Below are 17,568 nucleotides of genomic sequence, written 5' to 3' on the forward strand. Positions count from 1 at the left end.
CCCTCTCTCCTCGCCATAACAGCTCCCTGGCAAGGCCTGGCTTTGGGTGGCACCTGATGACATGATCCTGAAAGCAGAGAAAAGGGATCAAGTCATTTGTTGTGGGTTTGTGCATGGCCAGGAATTTGTTAGGTTTGAGCTTGAAGACTGTCCCCAACCCAGCCAGTACTTAATGGATCTGTGTTCGTGTGTGTGTGTGTGTGTGTGTGTGTGTGTGTGTGTGTGTGTGTGTAGAAGGATAGAGCAGTGGGATAGAGCAGTGGGAGTTCATCACTTGCAAGGAAAGCAAGAGGAGGAATTTGGTCCCTTGCAGGGTTTTCTGCAGGAGGAGCCTGAGGCAGGTGTTCTGTACCAGGAGTGGGAAGAGGAGAGCCAAGAGCACAGGGGTGGCGAACAACTTCGACACAAAGAGCCAAAATTTTAAACTGTGAGAGTCAGAGAGCCACACCACGCAGTGACCTGCCAAAATAAACACTCACATAAAAGCATATAATTTTAACAATAATACATTAAACACAAAAGAGGCAAAGAGCCGCATTCATTTGGCTGGGAGCCGCGTTCGGTTCGAGAGCCTCGTGTTTGCCACCCCTGGCCAAGAGTGTTGGGGTGTGTGTGTGTGGGGGGAAACAATAGGACATGAATGTCCACCAGACACCAGAGACCAAGCTTCCACCCCAGAATTGAGCCTAGCTGGAACCCCTGTGCCTGGTCTCCAGCAGCCCCAGACAGGAACCCAAGGTGTTTGCTTCTGGTTTCCTGTGTGGTTTATCAGAGCCACAGCAGCTGGAGTCCATGTCATCACTCCCCCAACCACCCACCCCCTCTGTCACCCTGCAGCTGGGGGAGAGACAGTTACCTCGCCTGGTGGGCTGGAGGAGAAGCCTCAGGGTCTGGGTCTTCAGCCTCACCCTGAGGACGCTTGACTTGTAGCTGTGAGGCTTGCTAGGGTGCTGTGGGGTGCCTGGGAAGAGCAGTTTCCTGCCGCCTCTGTGCTCCCCAATCTGAGAGCGCCATGGAGCCCCCTGTGGGTGAAACCTGAATGGGCAGCGTCTGCTCCCCCTCAGCTGCTCACCTGTCCCCTGAGATACCTATTAGTTCTCATCTTCTTTGGTTTAGGGGTGAGGAGTGAGAGGATAGGGTTGGACCACATCCTGGCTGCTCCCCTTCTTTACTTTATGCTCAGGAGTAATCCCTGGCAGTGCTGGGGGGGGGACCTGCACAGGGTTGTGGGGGCTCAGCTGCCTGCAAGGCCCTCTCAGGGTTGATTTCCAGGTGAAAGTAGTCTCCCACTGTTTGCCCCGCACCACTTCCTGTTGGCTCTGTACACCCTACAAGTACCCCCACCTTGGGCCTCACGGTCTCTCCAGACCCGTCAACAGGATCCAGGGTTCAAGAGGTTGCAGGGTCTGTTTCCCAGGCAGTGTTGAGCAGGGGGGTCTTGGAAGTAGGTCCCAGTGACCTTGGGCCAATCTGGCTGTGCAGTTCAGTGGTCAGACCCAGTGATGGATTCTGATAAAGTTTTGCATTGTTGGAGGTCACAAGGTGTAGTGATGGATCTGGATGGAGAAGGATGGATGGAGGGATCTTTCTCTGCCACCCCAGGCCACGTGGCTCTGCAATCCCCATTCAGCTGGTGGGTCCCAGGTTTAGGTGAATGGCAGAATCAGTCTCATCCAGAGACAGGCATCAGGAAGCATCAACTTTATTCATGCCCTATCCACCACATGTGTGGCCTATATCATAACCTTTTAAGCATTTGCTATTCTTAGCTAGCCCTGCATCTTAACTCCTTTCAGCCATCTTCTATTTGACCTCCATGCTGGCCAAACACCAAAAGGCCAGAGACTAATCCCCTGTGTCAAAGGCTTTATCTACCTTTTCCAAGACCCCTCCCAAGAATGGGCGGGGTCTTGCAGGTAAGGTCAAGTTACCTAGGAAGAAAGGGACACCTTATGGTGCTTCAAGGCCACATCCACTGTTTTTCTTGGGGGGGACTATGCAGCATTGGTATTGCAACTTGGGTACTTTCATAGCCCCCAGTCCCTGTCATTGAGGGTATGTCCCCCACATCCAAGAAACCGAGGGCTTGAATCATCAATCTCCTGAGCTTAGGCCCTGGGCACCCCTGGACAGCTGCCCTGTTTGGGAAGGGGGGGGGTGTCCCTCTGTGGCTCTCCTGCAGAAGCCAATAAAGTAACTGTCCCTCTGGTTTAATGAGATTCCCCTGGAACCGGCTTATCTACTGCAGCAGCCACGTTCCCAGCACCAGGCAGAGTGATAGGAAGCCAGACAGACGTCTCCCCAGGATGAAGCGGTGTGTGTGTGTGGGGGGGAGGCAGAGTGTCCCTGCCCAGCTACAGGCGCACTGAAGCCTGGCACAGCGCCTGGGAGGAGGAGGAGGTTTGGGGAGGACAGTGGAGGGTGAGGAGCTGCTAGGAGAGAAGGTAGAATGTTCAGGACTCTCCCCCTTATTTTGCCATCTCACACTTGCAATTAAGCCTCGACTAGACTTTCCTGTCTGGGTGAGAAAGTTCCCCAGTGAGCTCATCTCCAACTCCCAAGCTGGATCTTTTTTTTTTTTTTTTTTGGTGTTTGGGTCACACCCAGCAGCGTTCAGGGATTACTCCTGGCTCTACGCTCAGAAATCCCCCCTGGCAGGCACAGGGGACCATATGGGATGCTGGGATTCGAACCACGGTCCTTCTGCATGGAAGGCAAACGCCTTACCTCCATGCGATCTCGCTAGCCCCCAAGCTGAATCTTAAAGACCCTCCAGTCTGAACTTGCCTAGCAGAGCCCAGACACAGCCTCGAGCAGACCACATAAAGTTCCCCTTCAAAGTAAATAAGTTTAAGTCCAAAAGCAAGTTGGTGGGCCGGAGAGATAGCACCGCATTGGGGCGTTTGCCTTGCATGTGGCTGACCTGGGAGGGACCTGGCTCGATTCCCAGCATCTCATATGGTCCCTCATCCTGCCAGGGCCAATTTCTGAGTATACAGCCAGAAGTGGCCCCTGAGCAGCGCCAGGTGTGACCCAAAAAATAATCGGGCCGGAGAGATAGCATGGAGGTAGTGCATTTGCCTTGCATGCAAAAGGACGGTGGTTTGAATCCCAGCATCCATATGATCCGTCGAGCCTGCCAGGAGTGATTTCTGAGCGTAGACCCAGGAGTAGCCCCTAAATAATGCTGGGTGTGACCCCAAAACCAGAGAAAACTATCACGGACTTGGAGATCAAAAGTTTTATATTTGGGGCCGGGCGGTGGCGCTCGAGGTAAGGTGCCTGCCTTACCTGCGCTAGCCTAGGAGACGGACCGCGGTTCGATCCCCCGGCGTCCCATATGGTCCCCCAAGCCAGGAGCGACTTCTGAGCGCATAGCCAGGAGTAACCCCTGAGCGTCACCGGGTGTGGCCCAAAAACCAAAAAAAAAAAAAAAAAGTTTTATATTTATTGATTGATTTGGGGGCCACACCCAGCAGTGCTTAGGGATCACTCCTGGCTCAGCACTCAGAAATCACCTCTGGCAGGCTGGGGGACCTTATGGGATGTCGGGATTCAAATCACCGTCCATTCTGGATCACACCCGACGGCCCTCAGGGGTTACTCCAAGCTCTGTGCTTAGAAATGGTTCCTGTCTAGCTCCGGGTACCATATGGGATGCCAGGACTCAAACCACTGTCCCTCCTGAATCGGCTGCATGCAAGGCAAATGCCCTACTGCTGTGTTATCTCTCCGGCCCCCAGCTCCAAGATTCTTGGACTGGCTTCTTGTTTATGGATTCGAAGTTTCTTTCTTTTTGGCTTTCTGGCCACATTGGGACATGCTCAGGGGTTACCCCTACCTCTGCACCGAGGAATCACTCCTGTCAATAAGGATTTTGGGAATTGAATTCCGGTCAGCTGTGTTTTTTTTTTTAAATGACAGACATTTATTAGAATATATAACGGCAAATCTTACTGGTCAGCTGTGTTTAAGGCAAGCAGGTATCTTCCCTGCTGTGCTGTTGCTCTGGCCCCATGAAATTCGTGTGTGTGTGTGTGTGTGTGTGTGTGTGTGTGTGTGTGTGTGTGTGTGTGTGTGTGTGCCATACTCAGTGATGCTCAAGGGTTACTTCTAGCTCTAAACATGGAAATTGCCCCTGGCAGGCTCAGGGGACCATATGGGATGCTAGGAATCAAACCCAGGTTTGTCCTAGGTTGGCAACGTGCAAGGCAAACACCGTACCGCTGTGCTATCACTCTAGCACCAGTTCTTTACTTTTCTGCTGTTTTTTTGTTTGTTTGTTTTTTGTTTTTGTTTTTGATTTTTGGGTCACACCAGCAGCACTCAGGGGCTACTCCTGGCTCTATGTTCAGAGATCGCCCCCTGGCAGGCTCAGGGGACCATACAGGATTCGAACCACTGTCCTTCTGCATGCAAGGCAAACGCCTTATCTTCATGCTATTTCTCCGGCCCCTATTTTTTATTTTGTTATTTTTTTATTGTTTTGGGGCCATACCAGGTGACACTCAGGAGTTACTCCTGGCTCTGTGCTCAGAAATTACTCCTGGAAGGCATGGGGACCCTATGGGATGCCGGGATTTGAACCTATGTCCAGCCTCCTTCTGCTGGCTTTTCTAGGGAAAATGGTTTGATGTCAGGACAATGCGAAAGAGTGAAGGAAAATGGCAAGAGAGGGAGAGAGGAGAGAACCTCGTAAGGTCACAGAGGGACTTCTACATCCCACCTGGGGACACAGCCCACTGCTAAACTGAGTGTGCCAGACTTGGGGTTCTGGCCCACAAGTCTGCCCCCACTTTCTCCTGTACTGAATCCAGCTCCTGGAGCTCACTTGGCCTTGGGCAAGATTCCAGTCTAGAGGCACAACCACAGACAGGAGTCACTGCACAGTCTAGTGAAAGGGAAAGTTCCAGGCACAGGGCAGGGTCTCTCTGTCCACTCAGCAGGGTCATAAGGGTGGGCCTGGTGTGGGGGGGCACAGCCGATCTCTGAGTGCCCCTCTTCCTCTCCCCAGGATACAGCCATCCTGCCCTCATGAAACTTGTGCAGCAGCCTCAGAATGTGGTGAGTGTCCGACCTGCAGACTGGATGTACCCGGCAAGCTCACAGATCCTCACCTGGGTAGCAGGGCCCAAGTGAGGCTCTGGGTGGGGCTTAGGGCTGACACCTGGCTCTGTGCTCAGGAATCACTCCTGCTAGTGCTCAGGGGACTGTGGGGGATGCTGGGAATTGAACCAGGGTCAACTGTGTGATAGGCAAGCACCTTATCTATCCCCTGTGTCCTCTCTCTGGATTCTTTGAGGTTTTCTTCTTTGGGGGGGGGGGTTGTTTGGTGTTTAGGCTACAACTGACAGTGCTCTGGGGTTACTCCTGGCTGTGTGCTCAGAAATTACTCCTGGCAGGCTCAGGGGACCATATGGGATGCTAGAGATTGAACCCAGGTCATCCATCTGGATCCTTTGGTTTTGTTGGTTTGTTTTGGTGTTTGGGCAACAACTGGCAGTGCTCAGGGGTTACTCTAGGCTCTGTACTCAGAAATTACTCCCGGCAGGCTCAGGGGACCATATGGGAGGCCAGAGATGTAACCCAAGTCATCCATGTAAAAGCAAACACCCTCTCCACTGTGCTATTGCTCCAGCCCCAGACTACTATTTTTATTGTCGTTTTTGGGCCACACCCAGCAGTGCTCAGCCAGCAGTGCTCAGGGATTACTCTTGGCTTTGTATTGAAGACTCACTCCTGGCAAGGCTTGGGACCACATGGGATGCTGGGGATTGAACCCAGGTTGGCTGAATGCAAGCAACTTACCACTGTGCCTTTTTTTTGTTTTGTTTTTTGTTTTTTTTGTTTTGTTTTGTTTTTTTTAGGACACACCCATTTGATGCTCAGGGGTTATTCCTGGCTACGTGTTCAGAAATTGCCACTGGCTTGGGGGGACCATATGGGATGCCGGGGGATCGAACCGTGGTCTTTTCTTTTTTCTTTTTTTTTTTTTTTGGTTTTTGGCTTTTGGGTCATACCCGGCGTTGCTCAGGGGTTACTCCTGGCTGTCTGCTCAGAAATAGCTCCTGGCAGGCACGGGGGACCATATGGGACACCGGGATTCGAACCAACCACCTTTGGTCCTGGATCAGCTGCTTGCAAGGCAAACGGTGCTGTGCTATCCCTCCGGGCCCGTGAACCGTGGTCCTTTCCTTGGCTAGCGCTCGCAAGGCAGACACCTTACCTCTAGCACCACCTTGCCGGCCCTCTCTTTTTTTTTTTTTTTTTTTTTTTTTTTGAGCCCACCTGGTGGCCCTTGCCCTGTGTTGCTCCTTGCCCTGTGCTTAGAAATGACTCCTGGTAATCAGTGGTGTGGGGGAAGGGGACACCAAATAGGATGCCGGGAATCGAACCGTTATGTGCAAGGCAAACACCCAAACCCACTGTGCTGTGGCTTGGGCACCATCGCTGTGCTACCAATCACTCCAACCTTTTCTTTTTTTTCTTTTTTTGATTTTTGGCCCAAACCCAGTGATGCTCAGGGGTTACTCCTGGCTATGCACTCAGAAATCACTCCTAGCTTGGGGACCCATATGGGACACTAGGGGATCAAACTGCGGTCCTTCCTAGGCTAGCATGGACAAGGCAGACACCTTACCACTAGCACCACCGCTTAGGCCCCTCTATTATATTTTTGTAATTCCTTTCACCCCCACCCTCCAATTTCCTTCTTGTCATTGTTGTTGGCGTTTGGGGAATGGTGAGCCTCGTCCCAGGCTGCTATGGTGCTCCTAGTGGGAATGGGGATATCACATGTCCTGCGATAATACTCCCTAATGGTGGCTCTCCAATGGTGTTTTATTGGGCCGAATCCGGCAGTTGGCTCACGGGTTACTCCTGGCCTTGTGCTCAGACATCGCTCCTGGCAGGCTCAGCAACCATATGGGATGCTGGAGATTGAACCTGGGTCCGTCCCAGGTTATCTGCATGCAAGGCAAGCGCTCGACCACTGTGCTATTGCTGCAGTATCCCTAATGGCTTTTCTCCTCCTGCTGTCCCCCGCTCACCAGGTCCTGTTTGTTTACATACACAACAAGGTCCCTGCTCTTATGGAGGTGCAGGTGCTCCGGCATCTGGTACTCTCACCCCTCTGTGATGTTAATCATCCCTGACTTCCATGGGTGGTTCTGAGCTTGGCACTCAAGGCACATGGTGGCATGGCATCAGGACTGGAAGCTGTGGCCGGTTCCACAGGGACCCCCGTCCCCAGCCTTAAACTCTCTCCCCTGGGAAGTGCAGGCATGATGGGTCACTGAAGACCTCACTTCTCTTTCAACAGAAGGGCACACCCCGCTTTGGGGGACCGCAGGGATCTCCTCCTCCTGTGAGCTGACAAGTGCAGGGGCCACAGGGTACGGGGCCAGGGCTGTCTCCCGGGTGCTGTCAGGGCCCAGCGGGCAGACCGTGGGCTTCCCGGCTGTGTTTGTTTTCCAAATGCAACTGTTTTGAAACGCTTTGCGGCTCGCAGATGCCTCGGCAGTTGGTGCTGACGACACTGTCAGCAAACACAGCGTCAGCTGCTCCCCAAGACTTCCAGGGGCCCCGTCTCCCACTCCCGCTCACATCCTCCCCGTAGTCCTCCCTCTGGTGTCCTCTCTGCATTCCTTCTCCACTCCAGCACACAACCTAGCCACCTTTCCCAGCCCCTCCGCCTTGGGCAATGCCTGCCAGGCTCCAACCCAGTGTGGTGCAGCAGCAGGCAATGGCTCCCCAATCGCCCAGATCTGGGATCATAGCTGGCACGGGCCACACCGACACTACGAGACAGTGTAGACCCGAGCTGTTCCTCCCGCACCGGCTGCTTCCGACCTAGATCCTGATATTTGTTGTTCATTTGTCCCCGGGGGCTCATTTCAGCTTTAGAGGGGCTGGGATTTGTTGAGATCAGGTGGGGCCCCAGTCTAGATTGAGTCTATATCATACCACAGTTTAGTTCACAGTCTAGATTGGATTGACTCACAATCTAGAACATAGTCTAGGCCACAGTCTAGGTCGCAGTCTGGACCAATCTAGAACATAGTCTGAGCCATAGTCTAGATCATGAGTCTAGACCCAATCTGGCCTTGGTCTTTGTTGACACCCTTTGAGGATAGGTTGTGTCAGGAGAGAGGGGGCCCTGACACAGATTCTGGGCCAGCCTTTTGCTTCATTTTGCTCAAGGTTACTCCTGGCTATGCGCTCAGAAATCACTCCTGGCTTGGGGGACCATATGGGATGCCAGGGGACAGAACTGCGGTTCGTCCTAGGTTAGCATGTGCCAGGCAAACGCCCTACCGCTTGCACCACTGCTCCGGCCCTCCTGGCACAGATTTAAAGAGAGGATGCCTTTGTGGGGTCCCCTAAGCCAGCAGACTGGGAGCTCTTGGCCCACAATCCTCCTCTTCCAAAACTGTAGCCAGCAAAGCTCTCAGACAGCGGCTAGCACTCAGGGAGTAGCCTGCAAAGTCCTTGGCTACTTAGCAGAGGTATCTCCATCTTCCTTCTACCACCTAAAACCAACCTGCCCACTTCCCAAGGTGGTGTAAGTGAAGCCACCAGGAGTCAGTATCTAGGCCTGGCTAGAGTTTCCAGCATGGCAGGACCACCTTGTTAGATGGCCACAGGTTTTACAGCAACAGTAGGTCCCGTTGCAGGAAGGCTGAGGCTGGGGGCTGGGCCCACTGAGACCCAGATGGGGTCAGGTGGGCTGGGCCACGCTGTGGCTGTGAGCTCAGGCCCTTCCACCCTGTAACGGCCCTTCCCAGCTGGGTCCTGCCTCATTTCTGTGCTCCTCCCCATACAAACTCCTCACATGCCCCTAGAGACCTTTGCAGACCAGAGAGGTTAAGTGACTCACTCAGATTACACAGCAGCTTCAGCCCTCTATCCTTCCCTCCCTTCTTTTCTTTCTCCCTTTTTTCCCCCCTTTCTTTTTTAATTTTTGGGCTATACCCAGCAAAGCTCAGTGCTTGCTGCTGGCTCTGCACTTAAGGATCACTCTTGGTGGTGCCTGGGGGACCCTCTGGGGTTCTGGGGATCGAACTCAGGTTGACTGTGTACCCTCCCTGCTAGACTATCGCTCAAGTCCACCCCCCCCCCCCCAAAGCCCTTTATTGTTGAGCCTCAGAACAAGGCTTTGGGAAGCCTGTCCTCATTTCCTTCTATGCCCCGATGTCCCAGATAGCTTCTGTTCTTCACGTCACGCTTTGCCAAACAGGAACACCACCCCCACATCCTTCCAGGGCCCAGATCTGCCAGCCAGCCTGCCCATTCCCCTCGGAGCTGCTGCCCCCGCCACCAGCCCTGGTGATTTGCTAACACCCCCTCCCCCCATCGCTGCAGGATGAGATTTCTCTGAGGGTCAGACAAGGTTTCTGGGGTGCAGGGAGACAATACTCAAGAGAGCAGGGATGCTTCCTAGTGTGGGAGCCCCAGGGCATCTGGCTGGGTTTGAGTTGTGCTGTGGCGCTTCATGGCTGCTCTTTGATTTGGGGCCAGGAACCTGCCATCTCTGGTCCTCAGTTTACCCAGCTCCCCAAATAGAAAAATTTTCCTGTCTCCCCGCCCTCTCCTGCAGATTATTCTAATGGGCCACAGAGCCAAAAACAGTGAAAGGTTTGTTTTTTCCTTTTTTTTTTTTTTTTCCAGAAACTTGGGGCCAGAGCGGTGGCGCAGGGCATAAGGCGCCTTGCGCGCGCTAGCCTAGGATGGACCGAGGTTCAATTCCCTGGCGTCCCATATGGTCCCCCAAGCCAGGGGCGATTTCTGAGTGTATAGCCAGGAGGGACCCCTGAATGTCACTGGGTGTGGCCCAAAAACAACAACAACAAAAAAGAAACTGTCTCTGGGATGGAACCAGTCAAAGTCATTTTAGATCAGATCTAGAGACTGGAGTGATAACACAGTAGTAGGGTATTTGCCTTGCAAGTGGACAACCCTCCGGATGGACCTGGGTTCGATCCCAGGCGTCCCATATGGTCCCCTGAGCCAGGAACGATTTCTGAGCTCAGAGCCAGAAGTAATCCCTGAACATCACCGGGTGTGCCCGCCCCCCCCCCCAAAAAAAAAAGTCAGATCTAGGGCTAGGGCAATAACAGCATGGAGGGCATTTGCCTTGCACACTGATGATCTGGATCCAATCCCCGCCATCCCATAGGGTCCTCCAAATATCACCAGTAGTGATTCCAGACAACAGAGCCAGGAGGAACCCCTGAGCACCGCTGGGTGAGGCTGCAAGACAAGAAAAAATTTTTTTTCCAATATTAGGGTTTTGTTTTGGGGTCACACTCAGCAGTGCTCATGGCTTAGTCTTGGATCTGCACTCAGGTGTCAATCGTGGCTCAAGGGACCATCTTTGGCACCAGAGATAGAATCAGGCTTGGCCACATGCCAGGCTAGCATCCTTCTCACTGTCCTATCTCTCTACCTCCCAATTTTTGGTTTTGAGCTATTCTAATTAGCTTTTATTTTGAGAGCAAGGGTAGGTTTGGACCACACCTGGCGATGCTCAGGAATTACTCCTGGCAGTGCTCAGGGATTTTCAAGGCAGCCGCCTTAACCATTGTACTCTCTATCTGGCCCAGGCTCAATCTTACTTCTAATTATGGGATATTTTTTCATAAGAAATTGCAAAAATTGGGGGCCAGAGAGATAGCATGAGGTAGGGCATTTGCCTTAGATGCAGAAGGATGGTGGTTCGACTCTCAGCATCCCATATGGTCCCCCAAGCCTGCCAGTAGCGATTTCTGAGCATAGAGCCAGGAGGAACCTCTGAGCAATGCCAGGTGTGACCCAAAAACCAAAATAAACAAACAAACATAAAAAGAAAAAATTGAGTTGGTGCAGTAGTGCAAGGAGTAAGGTGTCTGCCTTGCCTGCGCTAGCCTAGGACAGATCATGGTTTGATCCCCCGTTGTCCTATATGGCCCCCCAAGCGAGGAGTGATTTCTGAGTGCATAGCCAGAAGTAACCCCTGAGCATCACCAGGGGTGGCCCAAAAGCGAAAAAAAAAAAAAAAAAAAGAAAAGACATTGCAAAAATAAATATATAAATAAAAGCATTCAGCAGTGCTGTATGAGGCCTATGGCGAGTCTCTCCCGCCTTCCGGAGACCCAAAACCAGCTGCATCTCTCCCATGGGAGCTTCTGTCCTGGGCTGTGCCTGAAGTGCCTACGGCCCCTGGCATGCCCCATCCGTGTGGGTGGTGCCAGGCGAGAAGTGACCGCCTCGACCTTTCCCCTCGACCTTTCCCGCAGAGCACCTTCGTCAATAGGCCCGCGCTGGGCATCCTGCCCCCCGAGAACTTCGTGGACAAGCTCCGTGAGTCCTTGCTGTCGGTGAGTCTGTCCAGGGGACCCACCCCCCCAACTGATGTGGAGGTTCTGGAAAAGGGTCTGAGATAGAAATGATGAGAGTCTATCTCAGGCTTGCTTGAAATGCAGCTTCTTTTACAAAGAGAATTTCCATTTTCCTTCTGCAAAAATGAATAAAGAGCAGAGAGCTGAGAGTTCAGGACCACTCATTCTATCCCATGCCCCCTTTCCCTACCACAGGCCCCCAGAGAGGCCTTTGGCTTTGTTATTCTTTCTCCTGCCACTTGAGTTTCAGGCCTTATGAGCATGTCATTCTCGAAGCTGACCTCTGACATCCAGATTAAATTTTTTTGTTTGTTTGTTTTGTTTTTTATGGTTTTTGAGTCACAGATGGCAATGCTCAGGGGTTCCTCCCGGCTCCACACTCAGAAATCGCCCCTGACAGATTTGGGGGACCATATGGGATACCGGAATTCGAACCACTGACCCTTTGCATGCAAGGCAAATGCCTTGCCTCTCTGGCCCATGGTTTCATTTTTTAATTTTTTTGGGGGGACTGGGGATTTGGGCCATACCCAGCAATGCTCAGGGCTTACGTCTGGCTTTGCACTCAGGAATCACTCATAGCAGTGCTCAGGGGAACCTATGAGCTGCCGGGATTGAATCTGGGTCAGCTGAGTGCAGGACCCATGTCCTCCCCGCTGTGCTGTCACTCCAGCCCAAACTGTGGGTTTTCTTTATTGGGGGTGTTTTGGGCCACACCCGGCTATGCTCAAGGAGCAGTCCTGGCTGTGCTCAGGGGACACTATGGGATGCCAAGGATTAAACCCAGGTCTTCCAGGTACAAAGCCAGTACTCTCCCAGCTGTGTTCTCACTCAGGCCCAAAATGTGGGGTTTTTACACCCTTTTATTCTCTCTGCCCTCCAGTTTCAAGGCTTTGGTCCACAGGGACCAATCCCACCTGATTCCCACCCAGGATACCCTTAGTCAGTCCCTCCCCAAGCTCTCTAGCCCCTGCATTGCCTCAGAGTCCTTCTCTTACCACAGGTCGCCCCCAAGGGAATGTCCCAGCTCGTCACCATGGCCTGCGGCTCCTGCTCCAATGAAAATGCCTTCAAGACCATCTTCATGTGGTACCGGGTGAGGCTGGGGTGGGAGGGCATGAACATGTGACACCCACCTCACACCCCTTCACCCACAGTTGGCCCCCACCGTGGGAGATGGCAGGACCTCTCTGCCTGCCTGCCTGGATGGGGCCTGCCAGACACACCCATTGATTTCAGCCCAAAGCACCCAAACTGGGGCTGGAGCAATAGCACAGCAGGGAGTTGGCAGGTGGCCAACCTGGGTTCGATCTCAGGCATCCCATATGGTCCCCTGAGCTTGCCAGGAGTAATATGAGTACAAAACCAGGAGTAACCTCTGAGCACCTCAGGATGTGGCCCAAAATGAAGAAAAAAATGAGGATGTGAGGGCGATCTGGCTACGACATCTGTCACCCCATTGATCGCCAGGGTTGATTCGGCTGATCTGGCTGGCTAGGCAGGTGTCCCCTTCCTCCCTCACCGCTCCATGTGCATCCCTCCCGAAGTTGTGTGCTCGGTCAAAGAGGACGGCCTTCGGTCGAGGGTATACGAGTAGTTGCGCTCCCCTGCTAGAACCTCCAAACAAGCTCTCAAGAAAAAAAATGAAAACAAAAACAAAAATAATCAAACTGTAGATAATTCCTTACATCCTAATTTCGAGGGCAAAGGGAAAGTGGAACAGGGCCACCACAGTAAATAATCCAAACCAGGCTAGAGAGAGATGAAACACAGATTTGGGGACCTTTGTACTATGTGGGGAGAGAGATCTGCTGGAATGGCAGTCTTTATTGGGAAGAATAGGACCACCCCAGTGGGTGGAGAACAGGTTGGGGCAAAGAGACTATCTAGAGGTTCTTTCTGTCCAGGTGAGATTTAGATGTGTAAAGAGGAAGCCATCTTTGATTAAGGAGGAAACAAATACACCCAAACTGGCCTGCATGGACATTGGCACCTTTGGCCGGTCTTTACCCTCGTCTCTGAGCTCAGTAACCACCACAGAGCAGCAGCACCCAAGGACGGAGCAGGGGGCTCTTCCCTCGCCCCCACAGACCCACAGCCCCATGCAGGGGCACCTGACTGTCCATGCCACAGTCAGTGTTCCCCATGGTCAGGAAACTGGGACTAAAGGGATGGGAGAAACACTGGGGGTCCCACACACAGCCTCTGAGGTCCCATCTGTTTTTTTAGAACAAGGAGCGAGGGAAGACAGGTTTTTCCAAAGAGGAACTGGAGACGTGTATGATCAACCAGGTATGCATGGGGTGGGGACGTTACCACAGACCCCCTAAAAGTCCAGGTGAAGGGGCCAAAGCCATAGCACAGCAGAGAGGGTATGCTGGGGAGGGTTTGCCGTGCACACCACTGACCTATGTATAATCACAAACATATGGTCCCCCGAGCACTGCCAGGAGTAATTCCTGAGCAGCACCAGGTGTGACCCAAAAACAAAACAAAAAAAGTATATATATAGTTTTAAATAAACTCGGTGTGAAAGCAAAGTATGTGTGTGCACTGCCCAGGGTCTTGGGGTAACTGCCTAAGAGGGCCTCTCACTCCTGAGATTAAGGTGCCCATAGGTTTGTGGGGCCTGCAGCCTTGTCTCCATCCCCCCAATAATTGCTGACAGTCATATGTCATGGTTCTAGGCCCCTGGGTGTCCGGACTACAGCATACTCTCATTCATGGGCGCCTTCCACGGGAGGACCATGGGTAAGGAGGCATGGCCTGATAACTCTGTGACCCCTGACCCCCACACCCCATGACCCCACAATCCTACAACCCCTTGGCTCCATGACGCATGATCCCACTTCCCTGTGACCCCCTACAATCCTATGATCCCCACAACCCTTTTATCCTACAATCCCATGACCCCCACAACACAGTGACCCCACAACCCCATAACTCCTTGGCCCAATGACCCCATGATCCTACAACCCTGTGACCCCTACAACTGTAACCCCACAGCCCTGTGGGCCCTTGGGCTCACAACCCCTTGATTCCACAACCCAATGAACCCACAACCCCAGTGCTAGTGACAACTATAAGAACATCCGCCGTGATGGTCTTTAATCTGGGGGTCTGGACGGGGGTTTGAGGGCTTCCCACCTGCACCCTCACCAACCTCTACCCTACCATTATCAGCCATCATCAGCCCATCTTGAAGTCCCTCAAATCCCCCCGCCCAGAAGTGATTCCTGAGAGCACAGCCAGGAGTAACCCCCAAGCGTGGCCGGCTGTGGCCCCAAACCAAAGGCGTGTCCTGCCTGTGCCCCCTGTCTTGCTGGCCCAGGTTGCCTAGCGACCACCCACTCCAAAGCCATCCACAAGATTGACATCCCCTCCTTCGACTGGCCCATCGCGCCCTTCCCGCGGCTCAGGTACCCACTGGAGGAGTTTGTCAAGGAGAACCAGCATGAGGAGGCCCGCTGTCTGGAGGAGGTACGGCAGCATCCCACATTCTGCCTAGCACCCCCTACATCCCCCATCCCTGCCCTGCCAGTGAGGAGAGATGCCAAGAGCTGGTCTGGGCCTTTCCATCCAGCTTTGTATTGGGGTTGTGTTTGGTTCAATATTTGGTTTGGGGGGGAGCCTTGCAGGGAAGTGTTCAAGGCTGGGGATCACTCATGGTGGTGCTCTACCCCATTGAGTCTTTTTCCCCATTTCCCCCAACATTGTAGAACTGAGCTGCATCTAACCACTTTTTGTCCTGTTATTTTCGACAAATACGAGCCTGCTGGGCACCCTCATGTCATCAAAAGCATCTTAGCACTTGGGACATTCCCTGGGTCCCTCAGTGCGAGGATTGATCCCAGGATCCACCTCATTCAAACCCAAGACCCACCTCATTTCATACTAGGTGGAATCCTCGTGGGTAGAATATGGGGTGTGGCCCCAAGATTTTTATTTTCTGGCTTTGAATTTCTTTCTATCTGGGAGCCATACCTGGTGGCTCTCCAGTCTTGGTGCTGGGAGGTTGTGCCTAGAACACCCCCATTCCTGGCTCATAGCCCCCCTTGCCTTGACCCCAGGTGGAGGATCTGATTGTGAAGTACCGAAAAAAGAAGAAGACGGTGGCTGGGATCATTGTGGAGCCTATTCAGTCTGAGGGTGGCGACAATCATGCATCTGATGACTTCTTCCGGAAGCTGAGAGACATCTCCAGGAAGGTCTGCACCCCAAAGATATAATGCAGATGTGATCATTTTGTTGAAGACAAGATCTTTGAGCTTCAAGGGATGTTGGATCTTGGAGCCAGACCCAGTGGTGTTCAGGGCTGACTTCTGGCTCTGTGCTCAGGAATCACTCCTGGTCGTGCTCAGGAGACCCTATGGCATGCCGGGAATCAAGCTAGGATTGGTCACATGCAAGGCAGACACCCTCCCTACTATGCTATCGTTCCGGCTTCCCAGGCAGCAGCCTTTTCCCCTTAGAGCCGTACCTTCTCTTGTACCATAAGTAGACCCATTTGCTGGGGGAAGCAGAAAGGGGTGTGGGTTGAAGATCTCAGGCTGCCCTGTCCATGTACCCGAAACCCAGCCAATGGGTTCCTAGATCCAGGGAGTTGAAACACAAATCGAGAGTAATTTCAAGTGCAGGAAGGATCCCAGTAGGCCTATGGGGTGAGAGAGGACAGGGAAGAAGTTTTTTTAGGTTGTTTGTTCAGTTTGTTTTTGTTTTTGTTGTTTGTTTTGGTTTGATTTTGGTTTTTGGGCCACATCTGGTAGCACTCAGTGGTTATTCCTGGTTCTGCACTCAGAAATTGCTCCTGGCAGGCTCAAGGACCATATAGGATGCTGGGGATTGAGCCTATGTCCTTCCTGGGTCAGCCATGTGCAAGGCAAAGCCCTACTTCTGTGCTATCGCTCCAGCCCCTAGTTTGTTTTTAGGTTGTTGTTGTTTTTTTTGTTTTGTTTTGTTTGTTTTTTTTTTAGTGTGGGGGGCATCACTCCTGGCATCACCTGGGTTTTTCCTGGCTCTATGCTCAGAAATCACTCCTGGCAGGCTCAGGAGACCCTATAGGATGCCGGAGATCGAACCTAGGTTGGCCGAATGCAAGGCAAATATCCTTCCCATTGTACTATTGCTCTGGCCTCAGTGGGCAGAGGGTCTTTCTGAGCCACCTGGAGCTGGAGGTCAGGCGACAGTTGGGGTGCTCTGGTCTTTGAGCCTTGTGGCCCAGTTTTTCTGAAATTTTTCAGACTTCAAACACCCAGAGACACTGTTCAGAACACAAATATGGTTGGTGGCCCAGGAATCAATAACAGTTGGGGAAAGACCCCAGGCGCATGGGGGGTGGGCAGCGCTGGGCATTCACCTTCCCCCATTCTCTCCCTCCCACATCCAGCATGGCTGCGCCTTCTTGGTGGATGAGGTCCAGACCGGCGGGGGCTGTACTGGCAAGTTCTGGGCCCACGAGCACTGGGGACTGGATGACCCTGCAGACGTGATGACCTTCAGCAAGAAGATGATGACAGGAGGTTTCTTCCACAAGGGAGAGCTCAGGCCCAACGCAGTGAGTGGTGTCCCCATTTCTCTTCTAGTGGAGGGCCTCTGGGCCCCACCCTCCCGACAACTCCTTCTCATGCTCGACTTTCACTGCTCACAGTATCAGTTGCTGATGCCCATGTTTTAGCTTTTGCTCAGGGCACTTGTCCGGAAATGGCCTACCCGTGTTGATGTTGGTTTTCTGTCGTCCCCCCCCCGGCCCCCAGTTATATTGATGAAGAACCAAGTTCAGGGAGGCTCAATTAGTTGTCTAAGAGCACATAGCATGTTAAGTAGCAAAACCAGGATTGTAAACAAGAACCACATGGCCATGTGTATACACACACACATATATACGCATTCATCCATTCATCTATCCATCCATCCATCCACCTGCCCACCCATCCACCACCCACCCTTCCATCCATTCATTCATTCAGCCAGCCAGCCATCCACCCACACACCCACCCATCCACTCATCCATCCATCCATCCATCCGTCCATCCATCCACCCATCCACCCACCCACTTGTAGAATAACAGCCCTTGAATGGGCCTGGATGGAGGTGGATGGAGAGATGGAGGATGAGAGGTCTTTGTCCTCCAGCCCGGGCCACCTGCCTGCAACCCCCTCCAGCCAGCAGGTCTGCACGTTCAGGATAGCG

The 17,568-nt window shown here is 52.7% G+C and overlaps 2 protein-coding genes across 4 annotated transcripts in view; one reads left to right on the forward strand and one right to left on the reverse strand.

Annotated features, from left to right (window-relative positions):
- CARHSP1 (calcium regulated heat stable protein 1) overlaps nt 1–17,568 on the reverse strand; it is a 1,067,514-nt gene that overhangs the window by 1,015,377 nt on the left and 34,569 nt on the right. The window lies entirely within an intron of this gene.
- The window catches only part of ABAT (4-aminobutyrate aminotransferase), a 57,259-nt gene that overhangs the window by 35,976 nt on the left and 3,715 nt on the right, over nt 1–17,568 (forward strand). For both annotated transcript variants that reach the window (XM_049768470.1, XM_049768471.1), the window contains exons 6-13: nt 5,015–5,064; nt 11,277–11,357; nt 12,382–12,474; nt 13,608–13,670; nt 14,066–14,129; nt 14,710–14,858; nt 15,449–15,586; nt 16,765–16,932. In XM_049768470.1, the coding sequence (XP_049624427.1) occupies nt 5,015–5,064; nt 11,277–11,357; nt 12,382–12,474; nt 13,608–13,670; nt 14,066–14,129; nt 14,710–14,858; nt 15,449–15,586; nt 16,765–16,932 (806 nt within the window). The remainder of the gene's footprint in view (nt 1–5,014; nt 5,065–11,276; nt 11,358–12,381; nt 12,475–13,607; nt 13,671–14,065; nt 14,130–14,709; nt 14,859–15,448; nt 15,587–16,764; nt 16,933–17,568) is intronic.

Source organism: Suncus etruscus, chromosome 2 (assembly GCF_024139225.1).
Source record: "Suncus etruscus isolate mSunEtr1 chromosome 2, mSunEtr1.pri.cur, whole genome shotgun sequence".
Lineage (NCBI taxonomy): Eukaryota > Metazoa > Chordata > Mammalia > Eulipotyphla > Soricidae > Suncus > Suncus etruscus.